This window comes from Hipposideros armiger, unplaced genomic scaffold, assembly GCF_001890085.2.
Source record: "Hipposideros armiger isolate ML-2016 unplaced genomic scaffold, ASM189008v1 scaffold_180, whole genome shotgun sequence".
Taxonomy (NCBI): Eukaryota; Metazoa; Chordata; class Mammalia; order Chiroptera; family Hipposideridae; genus Hipposideros; species Hipposideros armiger.
This window is the reverse complement of record NW_017731530.1, coordinates 624332-651707: the sequence shown is the minus strand read 5'-3', so window position 1 is coordinate 651707 and position 27376 is coordinate 624332. Positions and strand designations below refer to the sequence as shown.

General features: G+C 37.3%; 1 protein-coding gene and 1 pseudogene across 1 annotated transcript in view; both read left to right on the top strand.

The window, feature by feature from the left end:
* Positions 1-1256: 1256 nt before the first annotated feature.
* Positions 1257-1983, top strand: LOC109388077 (acyl-protein thioesterase 1 pseudogene; annotated as a pseudogene).
* A 3754-nt stretch (positions 1984-5737) lies between these two features.
* Positions 5738-27376, top strand: part of ME1 (malic enzyme 1) — a 187939-nt gene continuing 166300 nt past the window's right edge. Inside the window, exons 1-2 of the mRNA XM_019652469.1 lie at positions 5738-6337; positions 27096-27229. Coding sequence (XP_019508014.1) covers positions 6260-6337; positions 27096-27229 — 212 coding nt within the window. The 5' untranslated portion in view covers positions 5738-6259. The remainder of the gene's footprint in view (positions 6338-27095; positions 27230-27376) is intronic.

The window sequence follows — 27376 nt, the reverse complement described above, 5'->3', positions numbered from 1 at the left end:
AAAATGTAAGTACAGAACAAGTTTTTTTTTTTTTTTAAAGATTTTTATTGGGGAATTGGGGGATGGGAACAGCGCTGGGGAATTGGGGGAAGGGGAACAGACAAGTTGCTGTCCTTTTGTTCTTCAGTCTAGTTGTGGAGGACGTTGCTTCACTGGCCCAAGTTGGCACCATCATTGTGCTCTTCCCGGGGGAGGCAGATCATTTGCTGGCTTCTGGACGGCCGCTCACGGTGGCTGCTGGGTACACATGGCAGCCCAGGGCAACCCACTGCAGCAGGGGCTGCAGCCTACGCCATCACCGGCAACTCATGGCAGCTCAGCTCCAGGTCAAGCTGTGCGCAGCATCTTAGCTGTAGAGGGCAGTATCACTGGCCCTCATATGTGGGATCTGAACCATGGCCCTCTGGCGTCCCAAGCCAGCTCTTAACCAACGCGCCACTCGGCCGGCACCAGAACAAGTATTTCTGATAAAAATCTGGTGTCCAAAATGAGATGTGCTTTAAGTATAAAATACACATTAGATTTCAAAGACACAGTTTGAAAAAAGAAAGTAAAACATTTCATTAATAATATTTATATTGATAACATATTGACATAATATTTTGTATATATTTGGTTAAATAAAATATATTATTAAAATTAATTTCACCTGTTTATTTTTACTTTTTTAAAAATGTGGTTACCTGGGAAACTTTATATTATATATGCAACTCACATTATATTTCTGTTGGATGGCATTGCTCTAAACCAGTTGTTCTCAAAATGTGATCACTTGACCATCATCAAAAGCATCACCTGGGAACTTGCTAGAAATGCAGATTATAGAGCTCCAACTAGATTTACTGAATCAGAGACTCTGGGAGTGGGGCCCTGCTTTTAAAAAAGCCCTTCAGCTGATTCTGATACAAGCAAAATTTTGAGAACCATTATTCTAGACCAGTGGTTTTTACTCTTGACTGCAAATTAGAATCATCTGGGGACTTTGCGGCCAAAATCCTGGTGCTAAAGCTACAACCCAGACCACGTAAGTCTTGGCCCAGTCAAGTGTTTTTTAAAGCTCTCCAGGTGATTCTATTATGGGATAAAGATGGAAAACCTCTGGTCTAGATCCTTGATCTTTAAATTGTGCTCTCTAGAAGGGCCGAGGCCCACTTCCGCTCCCCTTTCCGCTTCTGACAGGGCAATACGATGTCTGCCCCTGCTTCCTGCCATCATGATTTTCCTTCCTGGATGGGGAGATACAGACGCCTTTGCAGGTATCGGAAGTTCATATATCAAATATATCTAACTGCATGTGTCAATTATGCCTGTTACACTAAATGTAAACATGGCTGTGCTTCCTTGGTTTAATATTATTAGGCTTTCACCAGATTCACAAAAGGATGAACTTGGAATTAAACAGGCAGAAGAAAATGTGAAAGCTTTGAAACAACAAAGGGGATGAATGGTATTTCTTTAAAGAGAATGGTTTTGGGAGGATTTTCTCAGAGAGGAGTTTTTTCTTTATACACTGCTCTTACCACACAGCAGAAGCTAACAGGCTTCACTGCTTTTAGTTGCCAGAGTCCACTGGTGACTTCAATTCCACAAGGTCATCAGTGGCGCTAATAGATATTACTGTTCTCCAGTGCCATGGAGATTACGACACTTTTGTACCTCTAATAGTTGGTTCTCTTGCTGTTGAAAAGCTGAAAACATTGGCAAATTCTAGCCAATATAACCTTCAAAATCTATGAAGGTATGATGCATAGTGCATGTCACCAGGAAATGGTGGCTATCAAGCAATTCACAAATAAACTCCTACCTCTAGTCAATTGACGTCACTAAGAAGACTTGTGCAGAAGTACACTAGCCTCATTGTGGAAGAGTATAAACCTTTCCCAGTGTCCTATCTTGAAAATTTTAACGTTTTCAGTGTTCAACTGTTTTTGCAAATACACATCAGTGACACAGATTAAATAATGTCTCCTTATGGAACTTTATGATCTTTTAAGTTTCTATACATGTACTATAAAATAGAACCCAGAATTTACTAGTATTAAAATAAGTAAACAGCTACCTTCATGTTTCCAAATGTAATTCAGCAAAATAAAATACTGCAACCAGATTTTTTATTACATTATTTGAAAGTTATTGGTATGATTAATGAAAATTTGTTCAGGTATAAATGTGCAGCTAAGATATAAATGGTTTCTGCATGTTGTGACAGTCAATGGATTTATTCCAAAATTACTTAATCACCATGCAGTTTCTATAAATATATATATATATTTTTTTGTTTGTTTTTTTTCTTTTTCATTGCAAAAATGCGTCATGACTTTTCTGACAATCTAATATATATATATATATATATATATATATATAAAATGATTGTAATACACAATAAGAATGAATGAGGTTGTATTACATAATTCCTAATAATAGGGATAATGCTTTTAGGTGTTAATAAAGAGTCATATAGCTTACTTCAAAAATTGTGCTTTATAGAGCTCTAGAATCCCTTACAGCAGCGGTTCTCAACCTTCCTAATGTCGTGACCCCTTAATACAGTTCCTCATGTTGTGATGACCCCCAACCATAAAATTATTTTCGTTGCTACTCTATAACTGTAATTTTGCTACTGTTATGAATCGTAATGTAAATATCTTTTTGTTTTTGATGGTCTTAGGCGACCCCTGTGAAAGGGTCGTTCGACCCCCAAAGGGGTCGTGACCCACAGGTTGAGAACTGCTGCCTTAGAGGATGAAGGTTTTGCATAAACTTTTGCTTATATAGAATAGAGTAAGATAAAGGTACATCTCTTTAAAATATTCTAATGAAATGACATATCAATTTCACCTATTACTATAATATTCAAATGCCAATAACTCATAGTTTGATTCTTCAGGGATTCCATAGAGCCAGGTGTAGAGCCTAATGAAGGATACGTAACCCCAAAATATGTATCTTTGAGGACCAGAGGAATCTGCAAACAAACCTTACTCCATTAGTTTCCTCCCATATATTTACCTTCCCACAGTTTGCCGCCTTTGGAAGCCTAAAACTGCTTTCCTTTGTCCTCTCATTTCTCTATAAATTTATTGTTCTTTTTGGAAGATGCTCTGTAGATTGCAGTTGTAAGCTGCTGTTTTGAATCACTCTTTGTTTTAGGTTTCTCCAGTGTGATGTGCATTGCGTGTGTTAATAAACAGTTATTCTTTTGTTAATGTGTTCTTGTTAAAGATTCCCAGCTGAAAACCTAAAATGGGGTAGAGATAAAGTTTTGCCTCCCCTATATTAGCACTCATTCAAATTGTATCCTTACTTCAGTATGTAGGCAAAAAGTCAACTCTTTCCTTGGTTGGCAATGACTCTGGGGCTGGCCATCCCAGGGATTCAGCCACCTACATTTGACTCTGAATTCTGAGGGCGGGACACTTTGGTAGACTTTCTCCTCTTTAATATACTGAACATTGGAATTCTCAACTTAGAACCCCAGAAGGTCAAAGTCTTTCCTTCAAAGGAAACTCACCAAGAACCAGGCATTTTGAGATTTTCAACTAAAAAAAATAAAAACCAGAAGTTATTTTACATAATGTGCTTTTTGTGTGAAGAAATACAGGATCATTTACTAAATATCACAAACCATCATTTAGCTATTTTTTTCTATTAGATTATCCTTTTTCTCAAGAAAGTAAAACATTTGAGATGCTGTACGTGCTATTAGGTGTTTCCTGAATTTTCTGTATAAGCATACCTTGTTTTATTGCACTTAGCATTATTGTGCCTCAGATGTTGCTTTTTTTGGTTTGTTTTCCTTTGCAAATTGAAGATTGGACTCTTCACCAGCACCAAGATTATGACTTGCTTTATTGTGATACTTGCTTTATTCCAGTGATCTGGAACTGAACCCACAATATGTGTTGTATGCCTGTACTTGAAATCTCAGTGACATTAGATCAGAGTACTATAATCATATTTTAGTATGATTAGAGCTCATTGTGCACTGACCTTACTTGGGCAAGAAAAATTTGATTTTGACTGTAGGTTTACTGTTCTCACCTGTGTAACAGAAACCTATAGGTTTCTAGTCCCTTAGCTTGTGAATAACATCCATTCTTAACATTACCAAATGTGTGCCGAATGACCGTACAACTGTAGTTTCTTCCAAGGAAAATTGAAGCAAGAGTTTTTTCCTATGCATTTGTTTTTCCTCCATGTTTTTTGTTTATAAAACCTAACCTTATAAATGATTTAAAAGGACTGCAAATTTTGATGTTCTGGCTAACATTTACGTGGAAAAATAAGTTCTCCCCAGTATTCTTGAAATTGCACGTGAATATACAAGATGGCTCCCTAGCTAGGCCTTATACTGTTATCATTCAAAATGACTGGAGCTCTTCATAAGAGAAATAAACACATGGAAGAGAGATGTGAACCTTACTTGCACTGGCAGGATTTTGTAATGCCTTTGTAATGATGCCTTGGAGGAAGAGTTCACACACTCTTCTTGGGCTACTCCCTGTATTTACAGCAGTGTTTCTATATGTAGATATAATATCACAGAAGCAGGAATAGACAAGTAATATATCTAAATTTATGTAATAAGAACTGCATTATAATAAGTTTCTGTTGCACTACCATTCTTTGTTTCTTCTTCACTGTCTTCTGTTTGGTTCTCAGGCCTGTTAAACTGTTTTTGTCTCATATAAAGCACTCTAATTGTAATGTGCCTCAGTTAATCTAAGAGAGTGACTTTTGTAAAGTATACCCTCTTCTCACATGTTGTAGAGTTAATTATTTATGGATTATAGACTTCACAGTGAAAAACATTTAAATACAGGGGATTTTTTTTAAAAGACTCCGTGATACCAGTAAAACGTTATCTCAATAAAACAACTGATTCTAGATAGACTGAAGAAGCTTCTGGATATAAGTGTGGCCAAAAAACAATTCCTGTAACAAATCTTTATAAGAAAAAGAACATAATTAGAAATAAAGACATTGATTGGATATGTGTCTAGTTTGTGGATCTATAAAGCCAACAAATAATTAATCCCAAATACTGTCTTTTGTAATATTATGAGGTAGAGATGAATAGGGCAGAAACTAGGATTCCTAATTAACTGAAAAGGAAATTGGGGCGCAGAAATCATTAGTATTTGTTGTTGTGTCAGATACTTCTTTTGGCTCTGATCTGACTGTCCCTGCATTCCTTGAAACTTTCAATATAAATATCAAGACAGAATTTTAGCGCTGTAACATCATGTATTCTGACCCTGTCATTTTACCCAAGGAACTGAATTGAAGCCCTTAAAGATCCAGTTATTCATTATTCAGGGAGAGAGGTTCTTAAACATCTTGGGTTCTAGAACTTATGAAAATTACATACAAGGTAAATGTGACTGTTTACTGGGTCTAACACATTTGCATGCTAACACAACTTGCCTTTTATTTTAGTGGCATGAAAGTAAAATTCCCATGGATCATTTACAGTGAATGACTCATGCGATGTCGCGGCCGCTCCCTCCTCTCTCGCCTTTCTCCCGGTTCTACCTGGGCCTGGCTTTGTGGGTCAAGGTTGGTGCTCTCCTGCCTCCTGCTCCCAGGCAATGGCTGGCACCCAGGACTGTGTGGATAGAGTGCTTTGAAAGGGAGAGATGTCTGATTCTCATCCGTCAGGGGTGGCTTTATGCAAAGAACCCCTGGATCCCCTCGTTTTATGCATATAACCCCTGGAACAACTCAGCAGCAGTTGGGTCCCACATCCCTGCCGCTGCTCTCTCTGGCTGAGGGTCCCCCCTTTACCAGGGGCTCGGCTCTTGCGAGGTGGGGGGACCTGGCCTTCCCCCCCACGTGTGTCGGGGGTAAGTAAGGAGCGCACTCGGTGCACCTCACTGAGGCACGTCCCACCCAGTGATGGGCCAGTCCAGTCGTGATCAGAAGCGTGATGGTGAGGGGGTGGGGGAGCGACGCCCGAGGCACCCGCGGCGCCTTCAGGGCCTCGCTCTTCCTCACTAGCCGGCTCGGAGGATCTCCTGACATGACTCAGCGTTTCTCACAGGCTGTCCTGCTGGAGACACCGACTTCTTGCCGGCTCCTCCCGCCGCGTCCACCCCCTCTCGCCACTCACGCCCGCCCCCGGCCCGGGGCCCTTCCCCTGGGCGGCCGCCGCCGCCGCCGCCGCCGCAGTACGATCTGACGCCCCAGAGGCATCTGCCGCCTGTACCGCGCGTGCCCCACACTCCAGCCGACCCCGCCGCCCTGCCGAGCGCCAGCCATGGAGCCGGAAGCCCCCCGCCGCCGCCACACCCACCAACGCGGCTACGCCGTGACGCGAATCCCCCACCTCAACAAGGTAAGCGGCAGGCCCACCTGGCAGCCCCCGGCCTCTCTAGGTCGCGGGTCAGGGCCCTTTCTGCGGGTCCCTTCAACAAGGAGTCGCCCCTCCGCCTGCCCCCAGACGGTGCCCGCCGAGCGCTGCGGGCCCGGGGCCTGCAGGGCGCCCTCCGCGCCTCGGCGCCGGCGGAGTGCAGGGGGCCGCCCCCTGGAGTGTGTGCCCAGCGGTGGGATGGGAGCGTGGTGCTGCCACCGCCGCACCTCGGCATCCCGTTTTGGGACAAGAGAAGATGTAACTTGTTTACAGTACTTTTTGTCTTCTCCTCTCCAAGAGAGCCAAGCTCAAGAAAGTAGTAGCAGAAAACGTGTGTGCTCCCGGTGTTTTTGTGAAGGTGGCAGGTAGGCTGACCTGTCAGCCTGGTTGTGCCACCCACCGCGTACTGGTTCTCGGTGTTGCAATTCTTGGAGGCTGCGTGGACAGAAGTGGCCCCACTGGTCCAGCCTGGACAGAAATGTGTGCTGGGAGCCTGGGATCACATTAGCAACCTGGAAATCAAGGCCTCTTGGTTTCTGGAGTGACACAGTGAAGAGTCAGGGAATGCGTGGTGGGTGGCTTCTGCCTGGTACAAAAAAGCCCTGTTCTAGACCTGGGACTGTGGGTAACGCCATTTCTACTTTTTAAATCTGGCCTTATGGAAATTTCGAATTTTTTTTTTTTAATCTCTCCTCTTTTTATTAAAAGGGGAATTCAGTGTACACTCTGTTCAACATCCCTTTTTCAGATTCCGGTAGCATTTCATTTTGCTTCTCTGGTAATGTAGTATAAAAAACACCTAAGATTTCTCTCAAATGGAAAACACCTTAGAATTTATAGTTTTGCCTCTCTGAATACTACCCAGTCACACTTATTTTGTAGCTGGGTTTGTCTCTGGATTGTGACTTTTGCATATGTGTGTGCTTTTGACATTTCCTTTTTATTTAGTACATGGAAACTGCATCAGTCAGCACAGAGATCTGTTTAGTCATTTTGATTGTCTCTTTAGTAGGCACCCTCTTTTAGTGAGAACCGAATCGCAGCTTTTCCCCCCAGTCACGTGGCTGGTGATTTGTTGATCATTAATAGCTTGAAGATTTGTGATTGCTTTTATTTAATAAATTATAGTCAGTGTGAGTTCTTTTTCATTTTTGTGGTGACAGGCAACTCTGACAAATCTGTGATTCGTATATGTGGCTGTAAAGCATCATGAAATTTTAAATACTTGTTTTTTTTTCTTCGGAATGAATTTGCTAGTTTGATTTTTTTTTTCTTCCTTTTTATTATTCTGCAGGTTGGGGCCTATTTTCAGTAGAACAAAGGTAAAATGTGAGGTGACAAAGCAATTTGTGACTTTCATGTGTAGCTGCCTTCTGTTTATAGCCAATTAATGGTTACCACATTTAAGGACCACATGAGTGGTATAACCTGTTTGAACCTCCTTAAGTCAGGGGCAAGAGTGTCTGTTTTGAATGGGTGGATGAAATATGCAATCCCCGAGTAAGAGTAATTATGCCTTTACTGATTACATCAAGAATTTATATTAAGACCCTTTTGACCCCTGTTCACTAATAAGGATTAATTTCTGCTTAAGAATAATAGTATTATAGAGCTCTTCCACCAGAGATAGAAAGGTGCAGCATTAGTATGTTAAAGCATGTTTTTGAATTTGTTATTGAGTTTTATTGTCTGCATAGAAACAAATTGGGTTTAAAATCTAGTTCACCAATTTTGGAGTGATTAATGGAATAAACTTTATTTTTTTTATTCAGTTCTAAGACAGTTGTGCGATGCCTCATTAACAGTATCTTCATATGTACTATCGAAACCAAAGCTGTGGGACATTTTTTATCTGTTTTGCACTGAAGACTTCTGGGCCTTTAAGTTTTCTAGTAGGCCAGGAATTTTTAATTGATTTTTGTGATAATTTGGCTCCAAAGAAACACTAGTATTTCTTATCCTCCTATAACACCCCAGCCTGTTACCTGGCTGCACAGACTTCTTCAGCCATTCTCACACAGACCTTGATCACCTTACCTTTTGAGTAACTGCAGTAGTTTCACTGGTTTTATTTTCGGTATTATAGTCTGTCCTATATCTAGGTATGAAAGAAATACCTTAACCAATTAGCATTTTCTTTATGTTACTCTTCTGTTATCCAAGTATGTATAATATGTTGTTTCCTATTTTCTTAAATGTAAAATCAATTTGTCAATTAGGTTTACCGTCTTTTCCAAATTTATCTTATTAGTTCCTCAACTTAGCCTTCCACTAAAAATATATTTGCTGAATTTCTTGCTTAATACTTTACTTTTTGTCTTTGTGTACATCCTACAATTAAAATGTCATTAGTTGATATAATCATGATCTCTCTAGGGAAGACTTTCCTAATTATTTTAGTCCTATTATCATTACTTTACACCTCTGTTTTTTTATGTATGTGGTTTTACCATGTCATTTTGTATTTACTGCATTGTATTTTTTCTTTTTTTATTTTGATTGTCATGGGGCAGGAATCATAATAGTATAGAGTTTTGCTCAGTGAACATTAAATAAATGTTTATTTAATGAATGAATGAGCCATGTTTTTATTTCCGTTTGTCTTCCAAATAGCTTTTAAAGCAGGTAGCTTTTAAAGTGTTAGTTTGGGCATTATCCTAAGACATGTATCCTCTTTAATGTAATTTCTTGAAAGTAAATTCAAGAAATTGAGTCTATAGCTCAGTTGACTCCCTATACCATTATATTGTGTAATGGAATGTAGTCAGAAGAGTTGGCATTTGGTTTAAGCCTGACCATCCCATGAAATTTTAATTACTTGCCGATAACCTTTGGGAGGTACTTAATCTTGGTAAAAATCAAGGTTAACAGTAGATGTGATCTAAATTAAAACATGAAAAATTAAAAAAAAAAAACCCAAGAGAAATAAGATCTTTCTTTTTTGTAATAATTCATGTATGATTCTTACTATTTGCTTATACTCAAATGTACATCATTCCAGGTAGGATTTTATCATAGCATTAAGAGAAGTTTTTCCGCCTCACACTTAATGACATTTAGTCTTTCTCTACATAGCCCAAACTATTTTGAGGTGCTTGCCTTTGCCTATGCTATATGTGCTTATCTAATGTGTAATGTTTATGATTTTCAAGGATACCTTCTGATTTAGGTAAGTTGTGTTTGAAATTTTTTTCTCAGAAATTTTCATGTGACCACTAGTATAATGTTTCATAAATCACTCTTTAAAATTATACACAATAAAAATAATCATATTTATTTTTTATGTCTCAGTTTATTAGTTATTCTATGCAATCATAGGAAACACTAGTTGACGGGTCTGCCATAATTAACTTTTGCTTACATGGTTTCCACATCTTTAATAACATGACCTACAAGTAAATCTCTAAAAGATACACTCTTCAATATTCTAGGCAGTTTGATCCAGTTTAAGTTAGTGATAATGTTTTATCAAAGTCAGTTTAGTCAGCATTATTAGCAGTTAAATCTAAAAAAATTAGCTTCTGGGCATGCTCTGGTTGGTGTTTGTGTCCTGGCATGTCAGGAACTAGTTGGATGTGTTGTAGGGAAAAGAGAGAGAAACAAGCCTCATGACTGAAGGAGAGGTACCTTAAACCTCCTCTTTTTCTTCAGTGTAAACTATACCAGAATGAATCATTCAGAAATTTTCACCTCCCACAGTTCTCTGGAGTTGCCTGAGCAATCTGAGAAACTGATACATTATTTAACTTGGAATCCCACTGATGTGAAGGCCATTGTAATGAAGACGCACAGCCATATGCCTCCATACCTATCTCTTCGCTGCAGTTGAAACAATAGTGGTAGTATAGGAAAGCACAAAACTAAATAATGTTGTGCTCTAACGAGTACAAAGATGAGTTTGGTTTAAGAATTAACACTGGTAATATGGAGTACAGAAAATATTGAAGAAAGGAATAGGTTTGAGATTTTTCATTTTTGTGTTCTGATTTTCTTCTAACTTTTGGGCAAGTGTGGGAAGTGTGATGTAATGGAATGAGTATTCTAAGCCCTTGTGTCAAGAAGAAATAAACCCAAGTCCCAAATTTTCCAATTAGCAGTTGTGAGATTTTTGAGTGAGATTTTCTTAACTAGCTTCAGTTACTGTCCTTGTAAAGTAGAGTGAAAATTACATTGATTTACCTTTTTTAATTTAATAAATACTATTCAGAGCTCATTATATGCTAGGTAATCTGGGTGCAACGGATATAACAATGAATAAGATTCTTGCTGTGAGTGTACTGACATTTTCGTTATAATATGATTTCTATCTTGCTTCTTCATTCAGATATTTACATGATTATTTGAGATGGTGCATATTCAATATTTTTCTAAATTATATTTTATAAAACAGGTTTTTATTACTACAACTAATTATTAATATATAGCACTTTTATATGTAGAGTCTGAACTCATAACTGGAACAATTATAAAGTACTTTTTTTAGTGTACTTATCCCCTTCTCTCTTGAATTTTTGATGACAGGATTGTGTAACTTCTTTAATTTATAAATTTTATAGTTAAAACATGTATACATATCTTCTCTCTGGGAGAGACAGATTTTACTCTCAGATTCATGTAAGTGAGCTTGACTGATACCACATGACCTTTGCAATCTTTCATACATTTTCATAGACTGTCAGGTATAGGCTAAAGAATGTCTTTGTTAAAAAAAAAAAAAGTAAAAAGAAAGCTTTTTGTTTCCCAGTACTCTGCTCAATGTGTTGTCAAGGCTTGGAAGTATGAAAGAACATGGCTTGTTAGAGAAAGGTAGAGAGGTATGCCCTCGGTAGTTAGAATTATAGAGATAAGAGAGAGTGAATTGCAAAGACATGAAATTTAAAGTTCCAGTGGCGTGAAACCAGCCTTTATTTTATTGAGTTTGATTTTGGAAATAATCAGTTACTCTGACAAAACAAATATTTGAACTGTTTTTCAATGTTTTTCAAAACCAGCATGACCAAATACTATTATGTAGTTCCTCCTTACCCACAGGGGATATGCTCCAAGACCCCCAGTGGATGCCTGAAAGATTGGGTAGAACTGAACCATATTTATACTATGTTTTTTACTATACATACCTATCTTTTCAATTAAAGGAGGCACTTTACAGATTTCTTTGGCATATCTGAATTGCCAGTATTACTACTGTTGTGATTTGGGGCTGTTATTTAGTAAAATAAGGGTTACTTGAACTCATAACCTAGATGACTCTGAGTGACTAAGGGGCCGGGAGCATATACAAAGGGGTGGTGATTTATGTCCCCAGTGGAAGAGTGGCCTCTTGAGATTTTGTCACACTACTCAGAATGATGAACAAGTTAAAACTTATGAATCGTTTATTTCTGGAATTTTCTATTTAATATTTTCAGACCACTGTTGACTGTGGGTAACTCAAACCACCGAAAACGAAACCGTGGATACGGGGGAACATTTGTAGACTCAGGATTGCCTGATTTGGCCTATTCATTACTTCACTATGTATTTTATGTTCTCGAGCCAGCTCAGCAAACTGTGCTAACAGTGTATGGATCCAGAATTGATCATCAGATATCTTACAATTAAGTAGAACTAATTTGCGAATGGTTCTAACTTAAATGATTAAGAAATTTTCGTAAGACATGGGGCCTAAATGTAAAGCGTGGTTGTTTGTATTCTTACAATGGTATTTAAAATATTTTATGGCTTATATGTTAATTTTCACCAGTTTTTAGCTTAAGGTATATAATGTAGTACAGGCATACCTTGTTTTATTGCATATTACTGCGCTTTGCTTTATTGTGCCCCGCAGATGTGTGTTTTACAAATTGAAGGCAAGGCTCCTCCATCAACAAAAAGATCACATCTGGCACTATTAGGAGATTCGCTTTATTGTGGTGGTCTGGACTGAACCTGCAGTAGGTGTGCCTGTATATTTTAAACAAAGAATCATTGCCTTAAATGAATTTAGAGGATTTATTACATCAGTATTTTCCCTTAGGCCTGAAGATATATCTTCTCCTGGACTAAGCTGTTTTCAGATACTTGAGGCCTTTGAGTTTAAAGAGAGAAGAGAGACACTATATCTTTAAGTTTCTATAGTTTAATCTGGTAGTTTGGGAAGTCAGTGTAATAATGAATAGTGAATGTTCTCAAAAAAGATGCGATTATAACTATTAATTCGAGTTTCTATACTAATAAACCCTATACCTAAAACACTAGGATTGTTTTTTTATAATCAGGTAATGGTTGAGTAAGAACATCAGCAAAAGTACTTGCATGTTCATATGAATGTTCATAATTACATTATGAATATCTCTGGGGTAGTTAAATTCTGAACTGTTATATTAAGACCTGAGATGTGGAGACTGAAGGAGTCCTAAGACTTTATGATAATATTAGGGCTAGGACTCTTAAGTTTAGAATAAATTAAAATACATTTAAATCGGCTATTGAGAGACCTCTAAGATATTTGCAACTTTTTTTATTTTGACATAGTACACATATACATAATATACTTGTATATGTGAACATATTGTTATTGGCTGAATTGTTTCCCCCCAAAAGTCATATATTAAAGTCTTAATCCCCAGTATCTCAGAATATGACCATATTTGAAAATAGGTCTTTAAGGATGTAATTCAGTTAAAATCAGGTCTTTAGGGTAGGCCTTCATCCAGTATGACTTGTGTCTTTATAAGAAGAAGAGATTAGGACACTCAGAGGAAAGACCAAGTGAAGACAAAGGGAGCAGATAGACACCTGTAAGGCAATGAAGAGAAGCCTAGAATGTAAGCAACCTTGCCAACACCTGAATCTTGGACCTCCAGCCTCCAGAACTGTGAGAAAATAAATTTCTGTTGTTTTAACCACCCAGCCTGGTACTATGTTATGGCAGCCTTAGTAAACTAATACACTTACAAGGTGTGACTATTAAAGTTCATGAACTCATCCTAGAAAAAGTGCTACATACCTCATTGCTCAATATCACTATGGTCACCTTTGAAGTACTCCCCTGGAGAAGCTACGCACTGATGCCAGTGCCTAGTCCACCCTTCAAAGCAATTTTGGAACTTTTTTTCTGAAATGGCCATCAGAGCTGTTGTCATATTACCCTTGATATTCTGAATGTCATCAAAATGTCTTCCTTTCAATATTTCCTTTATCTTCAGGTAAAGAAAGAAGTCATTGGGGACCAGATCAGGTGAGTTTTACAAAAAAGACACTGCAGGACATGCAAAGAGAAATAAACAAACTAATAATAGAAAACCTTTAACATATCTCATTCAGTGCAGGACACATCAAAGGGACCAAAAAACTTTCCTTACAGGAATTCCTCATATTTCTCCCAAAGTTTATGAGAGATTTTTTTCACAAATCATTGAGAAATTTGGAAAATGCAAAGAAGTATTATAATTCTCCTTTGAGATTCAAAGCTTAATAAACAACATAGAGACATTACTGGTTTGAAAGATCTAATGATATAAGTCATAGGGAAGAGCTGGAAATGGTGACCTTTGGAGTCAGAGGTTAAGGTCAACATTTCCTGGGTCCTTACAAGGAGCATGTAGGTGAGAGGCTATAATGATCGAATCAGACAGTTTTGCTTGTTGCCAACTTATGATGGTATCTGTCTTTTAATTTCTGTGTTTAGACCATTTACAATTAATGTAATTATTGGTATGTTTGGATTTCTGTCCACCATTTAATTTACCTGTTGAGTTTTGACAATGTCTCTTTGTATAGTCTTTTATGTTTAGCACTTGCTGTAGGAATTATGATACACATAACTTTCACAGTGTACTTCAAATGAACATTTTATCATTTCAATTGGAATTTAGAAACTTTACCATCATACAGGTATTACTACTTTTCTTTGTTTATGTTATTATATTTATTTTATCCACTTATATCTCCATACATGTCTTACATAAATTTTAAAAAATGAGATGTAATTGACATATAACACACTTAGTTTCTGGTATACATCATAATAACTTGACATTTGTATATATTGCAAAATGATCACCACAATAAGCCTAGTTAACGTCTATCACCGGACATAGTTTTACAAATTTTTTTTCTTGTGATGAGAATTTTTAAGATTTACTCTTTTAGCAACTTTCAAATATGCAATCCAGTAATATTAACTGTACTCACCATGACTTATTTATTTCATAACTAAAAGTTTGTACTTTTTGACCATGTTCATCCATTTTGCTCCCACTCCCAGCCTTCTTTTTCTGTATCTATAAGCTTGTTTGTTTTTTTTTTTTTTAGATTCCACATATAAGTGAGATGATATAGTATTTGTCTTTGAATTCACTTAGCTTAATGCCCTCATGGGGCCCACTCATGTTGTCATAAACCACAAGATTTCCTTTTTTTATATGGCTGAATAATATTCCATTGTGTGTGTGTGTGTGTGTGTGTGTGTGTGTGTGTGTGTGTACACACATGCACCATATTTTCTTTATCCATTCATCCATCAGTGGACACTTAGGTTGTTTCCATATTTTGGCTATTGTAAATAATGTTACCATGAACATGAGGGTGTATATATCCTTTCGAGTTAGTGTTTTTGTTTTCTTTAGATAAATACCAAGAAGTAGAATTGCTGGGTCATATGGTAGTTCTATTTTTAATTTTTTGAGGAGCCTACATACTGTTTTCCATAGTGGCTGCACCAATTTACATTTCCACCAATAGTGCACAAGGGTTCCCTTTTCTGCACATCCTTGTCAACACTTGTTATTTATTGTCTGTTGGATAATAACCATTCTAACAGGTGTGAGGTGATGTCTCATTGTGGTTTTGATTTGCGTTCCCCTGATGATTAGTGATGTTGAACACTTTTTCAATACCTGTGGCCATTTGTATGTCTTCTTTGGAAAATATCTATTCAGGTCCTTTGTCCTTTTTTAATCAAGTTATGTTTTTTCTTAGCTTTTGAATTATATGAGTTTTTATGTAATAATTTAACGTAAAGTTTATAATTTTTTATTTTAACAATCATACATATTTTTAAAAATTTAAGAGGGAAACTATGCTCTATTATAGTTACCTAGATATTTACCATTTCTGTTGCTTTTCTTTCATTCCTGATGTTCCAAGTTTTCCTCAGGTATCATTTTTCCTTCCATCTAAATAATTTTCTTTAGCATTTCTTTTAGAGCAGATTTGCTGGAGACCAATTTATTAGTTTTCCTTCATTTGAGAATGTCTTTATTTCACTTTCATTTCTAAAGGATATTTTCACCAGTTATAGAATTCTGGGTTAACAGTTGATTTCCTTCAACACTTTAAAATGCCATTTCTCTTCCTCCTGGCTTCCCTTGTTTCTGGTGAGAAATCTGCAGTCATTAGAATTGTTGTCATTTTTCTCTGGCTCATTTAAAGATGTGTTTTGTTTGTTTTTTCTTTTGTTTTTAGTTTTCACAATTTTGCATATAATTTTTCTGGGTTTGGATTTCTTTGAGTTCATTTTCTTAGGGTTTGCTGAGCTTCTTGAATTTGTAATTTTATGTCTTGTCTCAAAATTGATAAGTTTTTAGCCATTATTTCTCCAAGAATTTTTTCATTCTCTCTTTTAGGGATTCTGCTGATAAATATGCAGGCCTTTCGGTATTGTCCCACAGGTACCTGAAGCTTTGACTTTTTTCCTCCCAGTCTTTTTTTCTCTTTATTTTATAGATTTACTAATTTCTAATAGTCCATCTTCTAGTTCACTGACTCTTTGCTGTCACATCTCCATTCTGTATTTTTCATTTCTAAATTTTATTTTTTATAGTTTAAGTTTTTGGCCAAGACTTTGTATCTTCTAGTCGTTTCAAAAGACTTTGCCCTTGTGGTTCAGGGAATGATTATAATAGCTAATTTTAACTCTTTAATAACTCTATTACTTGCATCTTATCGGGATTGGTGTATTTTTAAATTTTCTTTTCTTTTGAGAGTTAACATTTTCCTGTTTTTTTGTATGCTGAGGGATTTTTGCCTGTATCCTGGACATTTGCTTAGTATAAGTTTCTAAGTTTTAGTTGAACCCTAAGGGGAATACTGTTCTTTTTAGAAGTCACTCAATCTGGTTAGATCAGTTCCCAAGTTGGATCCACCGTCTGTGAGTTTGATTTCCAATGTTAATTTTGTTTTCAAAGCCTACTTTGTACTGCTGTTTGGATCTGTTCATCATGTGTACCAGCCAGTGGCCAGTGTGGGATCTGTGTCGTGATTTATTCCATGTTTGGTTCTCAAAGCCTTTGGTATGCTGTTTAAGGTCAATCTATATGTACATAGCTCAGAGGTGAGCCCAGGAGTTCATATATGTATTTCCCCATGTATAAGACGTACCCTTTTTTGAAAAATTTGGCGTCTAAAAACTTGATGCGTCTTATACAGTGGTTGTATGAGTGCAAAAAAAAAAACAATCACAAAAAAAGCGGGAAATGCAAGTAAAAAAAAATCTACAACCACTGTATAAGACTCACCCAGTTTTTAGACCCCAAATTTTTCGAAAAAGGGTGCGTCTTATACCTGGGGAAATACAGTACATCTTTAGGGGATTGCTCTCTTGAGTTCTCTTCTCTCTGTGATCTCTCTGATACTAGTTACCAGTCCACTAGCCAGAAAAATGGAACTTTTAGTTTCCTCGCTCTGCTGTGGACTTCCTTCAGCTGCATTTGATCTGAGGCCAAGTGACTGGAAGATAGAGAGAAAAAAAACAAAAACACAGGTATTTGACCCACGATCTTGGGACCATGGCTCCTCAGATTAAAAAGAATGCTTTGAAAAGAATGAAACCTATATAATTTTACTAACCAGTGTTACCCCAATAAATTTAATTTAAAAAAAGGAATGTTTTTCCTAGCTCGGAATTTTAGGCATTTGTGGTACCCATGCTTCTGCAACCCACTATGGGATTGCCTTGGGTCTGGGGCTGGAGAAGATGGAAAATAATGGTGGAATTCCCTCTTAGGTGACCTTTAAGAGTCCCTTTTCCTGATTCTTAGACCAGAAAGAGAAAGCTTTTCTTGGAACTTTTTTTGTCTGCACTCAGTTGCACATGCAGCCTTTGTGCTGCTTTTTGAGTCAAGGCCAGGTGATTACAGAGGAGGGCAAAACTCCAGAAAACTCATCACTGATTTGGTGGTACTTTGGATTCTGGTCTTCTTCCCCAGTTCTCCTGTTGCCATTTACTTTTCAGAGTCTTCAGATAGCTGCTCAATGTATTGTGTACGAGGTTTATAGTTGGATTCATTGGGAGAGACAAGATAAAGTGTGCTGACTTCATCTTGTTCAGAACCAAAACCCTTAGATTGTTATTTTTAAGGTGGGAATGTGTGAAACTCAGTCTAACTTGATTTTAAGTTTCAGGGGGAAAAATCAGGGAATCAGCTCTCATGTATATTAAAAATTTCCCCCCATTTTACTGAGTACTTATTTGCTGTAGCCAAATCAATATTAATAAATGTTATTATGTGGAAAATGGTTCATGTTAGATAAGAACTCTCCATAAGTTATACAATTTCTGTATTCTAAGGATTTAGAAAGATGTTGGCTTTTTAATATCTATATACTGCAGTTCTATTCCTCTTCATGCTATGATGGAGAAAATACTACAGAAGCTACACATTTCAGAATTCCTTGGTGGAGGGTGGGTAGTGGTATTATGCTGTTTTGTATTGTTGCTTTATCTTTCAACCTATTTGCACATAGGACCTGGAATTTAGTGAGTAATATTCTGTAAAAGTTCACTGAATGGATAAATGTGGAATAATTCTTGAAGTCACCTTCTTATAGCTCTGTTCTACCTTCCAGATATTGCTACAACCTCTCCTCAGGTCATATTCCACCTTGTGGGATGAATGAATATGCTGTTGGGTGTGTGTTGGAGAATCTCTTTCATTTAGTGGGTAAAGGATGACCAGTGTATCATTTAGGGTTAGATTTTGCTACATATCACAAAAAACAAAATAACAATGACTTAATTAAAATACAGGTTACTTCTCATGTGAAGGCAATCAGAGATTGACAGCCTAGGGCTGTTTGGTGGGTCCACAGAGTCATCAGGAACATTGCTCTTCTGTCTTCAAGATCACGTCATGGCCCTAACTGACTATATAGGTCTATAGATATTATATATACATTCTAAGGTGGCTGCTGGAAGAAATGAGAGAAACACAAGAAGACCCACTTTCCAGTGAAGTCAGCTCTCTTTAAGGAGACTTCCTCATATCTCACACAACACTTCTACTTACATGTCAGTGTATAGAAGTCAGTTGTATGGGCCATATCTAACTGCTTGCAGAAAATGCGTTCTTGGTGAATGTCCCAGGAAAGAATTCAAGGACATACTGACAAAGCCAAACAAGCAGAGGACTTATTAAAATAAAGGAAGAGAGTACACTTCCAAAATAGTGGGAGTGGGCAATCAAGAACAACTGCACCAAAGAACAATGAGGCTTAGGATTTTATTAGAATGAGGGCGCAAAATAAGATTTCGGTGCTATAGGCATTCCCAGGTGGGTCCTCGCTGACTACTTCCTATCAGCTGGTGGGAATCCCTTGTCCTTATTTGACCTGACCCTTGTCGGAACTGTCATGGAGATTTTTCCCTACCGGCAATGCTAATAGTATTATATTCCATTAAAGTTACTACAGGTGAACTTTAGTGAACTTTAGGCAAGGGGCAAGATGGCTTCCCGAGTCACCAAAATCTAGTTCTGGACGGTCTGGCAGTGGCACCTTTTCTTAAGAATGATCTCATCTCCTTCTTTTCCATCCCCCTCTCTCCCCGCTGCCCTGTTCTTTCTGCCCATGGTAACGTAACTATAGGGGAGTCTGGAATTGTAGTCGTTTATCTGATATATTACTGCCCCGAATAATATTAGAGTTCTCTTACTCTAATATTAGGGGAGGAAGGGAAGAACAGATGTTGTGGCAAGCAATTAGCAGTCTCTGCCATAGCCAGAGCTGCCAGAAACGTAAGGATAAAGATGTAACAAATGTAAATAATACGATCATGATATTCTTGGAGGTTGAGATAAATGGGTTTAATAGTTCTTAATATTTTTAATAGCCTACAGATTTACTGTATAAAATATACAAAAATGTGAAAAGTTTGTCTCCCTCCCACTTCTGTACCTCAGCTAGCTGATTCCCCTTCCCTATTAATAGGTAACTACTGCTTCCGGTGACCAGTGTTTCTATTATATACTAGAAATATTGTATGAAGTGTATTTTTTTTAAAGTTAATTTTCATAAATGTTATTAATATAGGGCAGGAATCAGGTATGCCCTTAGTGTGGTGGGTAGGAGGTATATAAAGAGAAATGTTGCAGTTAGGAGTGTGTATGTGAATCATACGGAGACATGGAAAACAGATTGAGAATCAGCATCCCAGACCGAACCCTCTGTTGTCTGCCCGGTACTCTGAAACTGGTTCTCAAGCATTGCTTTCGCTTTCTTAACTGAGCTAGCCTTAGTAGGGATTCCTTAATATGGTGAGTAGCAAATACTGTGGGGTGAGTGCTGTTGACTCACTTGTAGCATTTTCACGAAATGGTATGACTAGTCAGGAAAAGAAGTAGGTCTTCCCATGAGTTTTAGGATAATGTTTAAAACGTTACCTGGCTAACAAGGACTTGCCTGCTCTGGTGCCTGCCTGGTTCTCAGTGTTACCTTTCAGCATTCTTCCCTCAGTTGATGCAGTTTCCTCCCCAATGCTTTCTCCCAGAAGCCAAGCTTCTGTGCATCAGGGCTTATGCCCCTGCTGTTTCCTCACTACCACCCTTAGGTTTTCTCCTGGTCAACTCCTCTTCTATTTGTCCTTCAGACCTTATTTTAACATCACTGCTCAGTGCGTTCTTCCCTTTTAACCCCTAAATTAAGTTAGATCTTAAGCTTTCCATTTTCTTCCTGTAATGATCACATTGTTATTTTATAGCTATTTGTGTAGCTATTTATATAATATCCTGTTAAATTCTCTAGATCATAGGTTTCATGAGACTATGGACCATACTTGATATGTCAGTTTCATTGGTTTAGTACCGGTAAGTATTGTGAGCATTCACTCAAAAAATACTTACTGAAAATTTTGGTGAATATGATAAATTTTATGTGTCAACTTTCAGTTTGGCCACTGGGTGTCCAGACAGTTTGTCAAATATTATTCTGGGTATGTCTGTGAGAGTGTTTATGGATGAGATTAAGATTTGAATTGGTAGACTGAGCAAAGCCAACTTCCCTCCCTAATGTAGGTGGGCCTCATTCAATCAGTTGAAGGCTTGACTAGAACCAAAGGCTGACCCGCCTCTGAGTAAGAGGCAACCCCTCTTGCCTGACTGCCTTCAAGCTGTGACATCATTTTTTTTTCCTACCTTTGGACGTGAACTGAAACATTGGCTCTTCCTGGGTCTCGAGCCTATTGGCCTTCAGACTATACCATCAGCTCTCCTGGTTTCCCAGGTCTTTGGACTTGGACTGGAACTACCTCATTGGTTCTTCTGGGTCTCCATCTTGCTGACTTCAGTCAGATTCAGAAGCTTGTCAGCCTCCATAATTGTATGAGCCAATTCCTTAAGTCAGTTTCTTCATACATGATGTATGCACATACATCCTATTGGCACTGTCTCTCTGGAGACCCCTGACCAATACAGAGAGCTTCACAGTCTCCCATAAAGTAACTGTAAGAGGAGACAAAACATCTCTGAAAAATCTCAACTGTGGATCTGAAGTAAGAAAGCCATCTTGTGGTGTTTCTGGGAATATCATATTGACATATGAAGTATATATACATCCCTGAGGAAACTGAAGCATAGTTTTCTGCAACAGCTCTTAATATATTTTGTGCCAGAAGTCCCCTCCTGGAAATTTAGTGATGTCTGTGGACTCCTTAAAACAATGGTTTAAAATAAATGGAACACATAGTATTATAAAAGAAACAAATTATAATGAAATATAGATATCAAAATATTTAAAAATGTGTGGTATTGTAAGACTTAAATGGCAAGACAACATATTTAAATCTGAGCAATGTAACATAAAATTTTATTTTTTAAAGAGATCCTAGGAAGATCATTGACATGATTAGCCTGTGTGCCTATTTATGTTCTAAATCTTATTTGGGGTCTAAAACTACTGTTAATTTCAAAGTAATGATAAATATAAATGATATATCAAGATATGTGCCACAAATGTAATGTTAGAGGAAAATATTTGTTATTTCTATTTATGAGAGTCACAGGAAGCACTACTGTTTCTCTTTATTGCCTTCTTTTATAATGGAAGGAAATAGAGTTAGTGAAACAAGATATCCACATTTAAAGACGCCTGAATTATATCCACTGATTCCTTGAGAGTCTGTGATTAGGTCCATGGACCTTAGGCTAATAACCTCTGGTAGGGAGCTAAGTTGGATCATCACAAAAAGTACTGACTGGGTCTCTTAAAACTGATTCTTTCAGGTCAGCGGCTGCTCAGCTCAGGCAGGGACTCAAACCGCTGTTGCTCAGAGCTCAAACTCTTGAGCGAGCTCTTAACCAACTGAGCCACTCGGCCAGCCCAAAACTGATTCTTAAATTCGACTTTCTGACAATATCAGGGTATGAAGAATAAAAGTCATTTTAAAACTTATTATTAGTAACATAAGAATTTATATAATACTTTATAATTTACATAGGATGCAAAAATCCCTGGTTTCATTTTTATCTTCCCAAAAGCCAAATGAGACACAAATAACATACACTGTGTGTTCCATAAATGTTTGATTACTCTTATTTAGTAGACAAAAATTGAGGAGAGTCTCCATTTAACCCCAAACACTTACTCAAAATCATAGTGTTGAATAATGTCTACTTGTGAACCAAACTTGGATCTAAATCCAAAAATATGCTCTTTAGACTTATCCTGTTTCCATGAATACAAGTTTGCTGGTGAAATATGCATGCAAATTTAAAGCATATGGATTATTGCAACCTGTAATATACCAAAAATGTACCGAACAGCCGCCTACAACAATATGTCTCATTGTCAAACCAAGTTGATCTTGAATGCCTGCTTTAAAGTCAATTTAAAAACATTAAAGACAGTTAGTGCAGAATATGGAATATATATGTTTTGTTCTTAATGGTAATAGTTTCTAATAAATTACTCAGGACAAAGTTTCTTTCTCAGTTATGTGTGCTCTGTGCAAACATAGTTTCTAATATAAGTCTCCTGTTATGCCAGGAATTTTGTTTTCATTTCTGTTTGATAGTCTCAGTTTCCTCAAGAAGATATCCATAGATTAATGAGTAGAGTCCAGAAGAATAGTTGTCCTGTTTGCTGCCCTCAGCAGTGAAACAACATACCATTCTGCCGTCGAGGGATCTAGTCCAAAAGCTTTTTGAAGGAGTAGGGAAAGTAAAAGGAAGACAGAAAAGGAGAAAACCAGGGTTGAGCTCAGAGTGTATGAGAACTCCTAGGGAATTAGAATTATAGGTGGTCTGGAAACCTAATATGTATATAGATGGCTAAGCTTTTCAACTACATGAAAGACTCAGTAGAAATCAAATGAAAGTTAGAACTTGCATGTATACTTTGGATACAGTATCCTTTGTTGGATAGTCCCTGAAGGATAACCCTAAGGTAAAAATCCTTTGAAACAGTTGCATGTTACCTCAGCTTTTAATAAGGAGAATGTATGAAGCTAGAATTTCACTGCCAAATTTTAGACATAACTGACTTGTTTATAAATTTCTACAAAATATATCTGTATTAATATGTCTATGTTAGTATGAACAAATGAAATATAGAGCCAGGATTGTTAAATGGTTCAAAATTCCACTTATTGTTTCTCTGAGTACTTTTTGGGAAGCTGTAGGTTGGTAGGAATGACATTGATGTGTCATTTTTAAAAACTGTGGTTTAAATGAAATCATGCCATATATTTAACTTTTCAGGGATTTTAAGGTTTAAGTTTACTTATTCATTGATTTTTTAAAAATATCATAAAGGGTAGTCATAAAATATGAACCCAATCATAGGACTTTAACTTGGCCCATTTCCAGATTTTTAAGTCCTAGGTTTTGTTTTTTTTTAATTTCTTTTTTTAAGAGTTGAATTGGCACTTTACTATGTCTTGGAAAATTTGGCTAATAGTGAATGGGAGTTTGCAGTTACTAAATATCAAAGGATATCAAAAGATATACAGATGGCATTATATATACATGGCATAAGATGTGGGAGATCTGTTAGATTGAGGAATTAGTTTCAGATCAGACCAGACATTGGAAAATTTATGTAAAAAGACTGGCTAACTACATCAATAAATGATTAAGAGCCATTATTAATTTTAAGTGAATGAAGTAGCGTAGTTTAGTACTTTTGATAAGCCTTATTCTCAGAATATTAATTAATATTTTCAAGGCATATCATCCAGAATCATTACTGCTTCTTCATGTATATTCATGTATTTTAGAGACCTTAACTTAGCCTAGCTTTTTCCCCATTTTTAATTTACATATTTTCAAGTTAGAGAAAAATGTATTGAGGTTCCCTTCTTTTTCATATATATTACTGTACATAATTCTGTTTCATTCCAAGGAGTTATTTCATGACATTTTGGCTTAAGTGATTAGTCTCCCCAGTTACATCCTTAACAAGTGAACTATGCCTTCTATTGTATAGTTACTTTTTCATGAAATATCCCTTTCTGTTTTTTTTTAAATTTTACTGCAATTTTATCAGAATTAACATGCTAATCAGTTTTCTGAGCAGCAGTTTTATTGTTAAAATGTTAATATAAGTCTCTAAAATGAAATATTTAAAACTTTTTGTTGTTTATGCAGCAAATTACTGAAATCTATGTTAGTACTGTGCTAAGCACTAAGGATAAAGCAGTGGCAAAAAAGGACAAAATTCTCTGACCTATGGCATTGGCATTCTGGTATGGGGACACAAACCACACATGAAAAAGAAAATGGCGTGCAAAAGGTTCTGGCAACACCTGGTACGTGCTGATACTCCTGGGCGAAGAACTGACTGGCTGCACTGGGCTGCTGTTCTCCAGGCATCCAGGAGAGGGTGATTGGGCCAGGCACAGCGGGACACACTGGATTAATCTCTAGGAAAGGGACCATCCTACTGCTGACCACACATATTGGAGCTTCAGAGGACCCCCACCTGATCATGTAATAATGCGGGCTTTTGCAGTGGAGTGGCTGGTAGTGGAGAAAAACACCTTGGAACTGGACACCAGCTGTGCTGATAGAACTTGGAGACCTTTTGAGAAATAAAGCAATCAAGATTGTGTACATCTTGCACCGGAGGTTCCAGGTTCCGGAGCCATTGGTGCCAGCTAGTTCCTGCAGGCAACTTAGAGAACTCCACTAAGGGTCATTCAATGGACAAATCTACTTGACTTTCTTTAGTCCGCCTCCTGACCCAGGAGTCTAATTAAACATAAGGCTTTCCTTCTGTTTCCTGATGTCCTTATCAGTGACATGAATTAACGGGCTATTCATATTTAAAAAAATAGAGGAAATAGAGAGTTGTTCATCCATTGACCTCCTTCCCCTACTTCCTGAGTTTGGACATGTTCATGTTTCACCTATCAGGGTCTGTCAACCTCTGGGATGAACCAGATTGTCCTTTTCCCAGAGTAATAAACTTCCCAAAGACTCAGCAGTCACTATTTTGCCATCATAAGAAATTACAGGGCAGAGGAAAATGGCTGTAGAATCATAATTGCAAAGTTAGTGAACACATTTCTACCCATCCAGGTTGTCTAAGAAACATCAGCAGTGGTCATAATGAGTGAACCTGTCCATCATCATGCTGGTGCTCTTTTGCCAGATGCGTAGGCTTGGCAGTCACAGTCTAGTCAGAGAGGCCTCTTGGGCTTCAGTATCTCCAGGGGGAGACTTTCCTCCAGGGGGACTGCTTATTCCAATCTTCCAGATTAATGACTACTGGGGTTTCTCCACTAGTACTAACCCTTCCTTGTATTATTATATATCCCAGCAAATCTCTTAGGTCCATTCTAGGTTTTTGCATCAATCCATCAGTTCTATTTTGTCCGCTTGTTTTCAAGCCTTATAGTTTCTTTACTATTGTTTTATATAGTCAGTGTTCATGTAAACTGATAACATAGGTATAATAATAGAGTTCTAATGGACATACTGGGTGAATCTGGGAAGGCTTTAGAGAACATTTGAGGTAAGGCTTGAAGGGCAGAGAGGCAGGGAAAAAAGACCTTCTTGACCATGGTGTCATGGAAGAATAAAAGGGCATGGTGTATTCAGGCAGTGGTGAGAAGTTCTGTGTGGCTAGGACTGTATAAGAATAATAGGAGATAAATGTTGTACTAGGTGCAAAAAAACAAAACATAAGGCTAACAGAGAAAAAACTCAGATCATGATAGCTCAAAGATTAGAAACGATCCAGAATATATTTAATGAAGACATATAGGGTCTGACTGTCTCCCATTTGCTCACATATTCTTTTAAATAAATAATTCAGCCTTCACTCATCTGAGTTTATAGTCTTGCCCCACCCCCAATGGTCCAACATTCAGCAAGATAAACACTGACACTAAGACTTCCTAGGAATGAGCCTTCCTAGCAAGGTGGAACCACACTATCTAACCAAAAGGTTGGTCATCAGTGCATCCTTCGGATTGATTTATGACCAAAAGGAGGAAATGTGGATGGAAAAAGGGCCACAGGTTAAACCTGACAAGCACAGGAAACTGAAAAACCACATAAGATGGCATGAGCATAAAAACTTTCATAACCAAGTGGGCCATGGTGGGAAGTCACATCTCTAGCTTCCTTCATAAAGTTAGTCTGTGCCTGTTCCGTGGGCCTCTCTGTTTTACTGCAACTAAGATAACATCTTAGAAATGTCAGTAATCCTTTTTATGGACCAGAGCTGGAAACTGCAAATTTCCTGGTTATCATGCTTATCTCCTGATTACCATCTCTTTGTGCTGTGAAAAAGCTGTTAGCTATCCTGCACCCACCTATGTAAAAGAAGTACCTGTCTTTCCAATTTACTTGTATCCAATCCCAGAGGTTTCCCTGCTTTGCTCTCTCCCACCCCCTTAATCTGTCACCAATGGATTTCATGTAACCTTCCTCCTTTGATTTTATGTATAAAATAAGCTGCAAACCGCCATTTTGCGGAGCATTTCCTCAATATGTTGAGATTTTGCTTCCCGGCAATTGTCGACAGTTTGGTTCAAATAAACTCTTATAAGTTTTCAAAAAAAAAAAAAAAGAATAATAGGAAATAAGTTAGGAAGAGTGTTGGGACAGGTGCCTCCATCATATTTAAGGCATTTCCTGACTTATTTTATAGGGAGAAGGACAGCAGGTCATAGGTAGCCTATTCATGTTCAGAATTTAAAAATTTCTTATAATAACATTCATTTTTATGTTTAATGACATTAATAATGATATTTATGTCTTTCATTTGCATGTGTTCAAAATTTTTTCTCCTATACATTACCTAATTTTATCTTGATGGTATGTGAGCAACACAGACCTGAAAATATAGTATTCTAATATTTAAAGTTGAAGAAACTAAGGTATTGAGAGATTACATGATCTACTCACAATGGCCATGTTTCGGGTAATACCAGATCTTCTGATTCTTAGTTCCATATACTTGTTGGATTTTATTTGTGTAAATACATGCTTTTTTGTCTTTTTTTTCCCCCCTCAAAGTATTATTATTTTTTTCTCTGTAGGACTTGGCTTTTACCCTGGAAGAGAGACAACAATTGAATATTCATGGATTGTTGCCACCTTGTTTCAACAATCAGGATATCCAGGTCCTTAGAGTAATTAAAAATTTTGAGCGCCTGAATACCGACCTTGACAGGTAATACATTATTGAAGGTGATTTTTATATTTCTCTTAGCAATTATCTAGTTTATTTTTTATTAAATGAGGCAGTTAAAACATTTAATGATTTGGAAAGAGTAGTCAACTTTGAGGAGAGTTTGCCTTTAAATACAATGATGTTTTT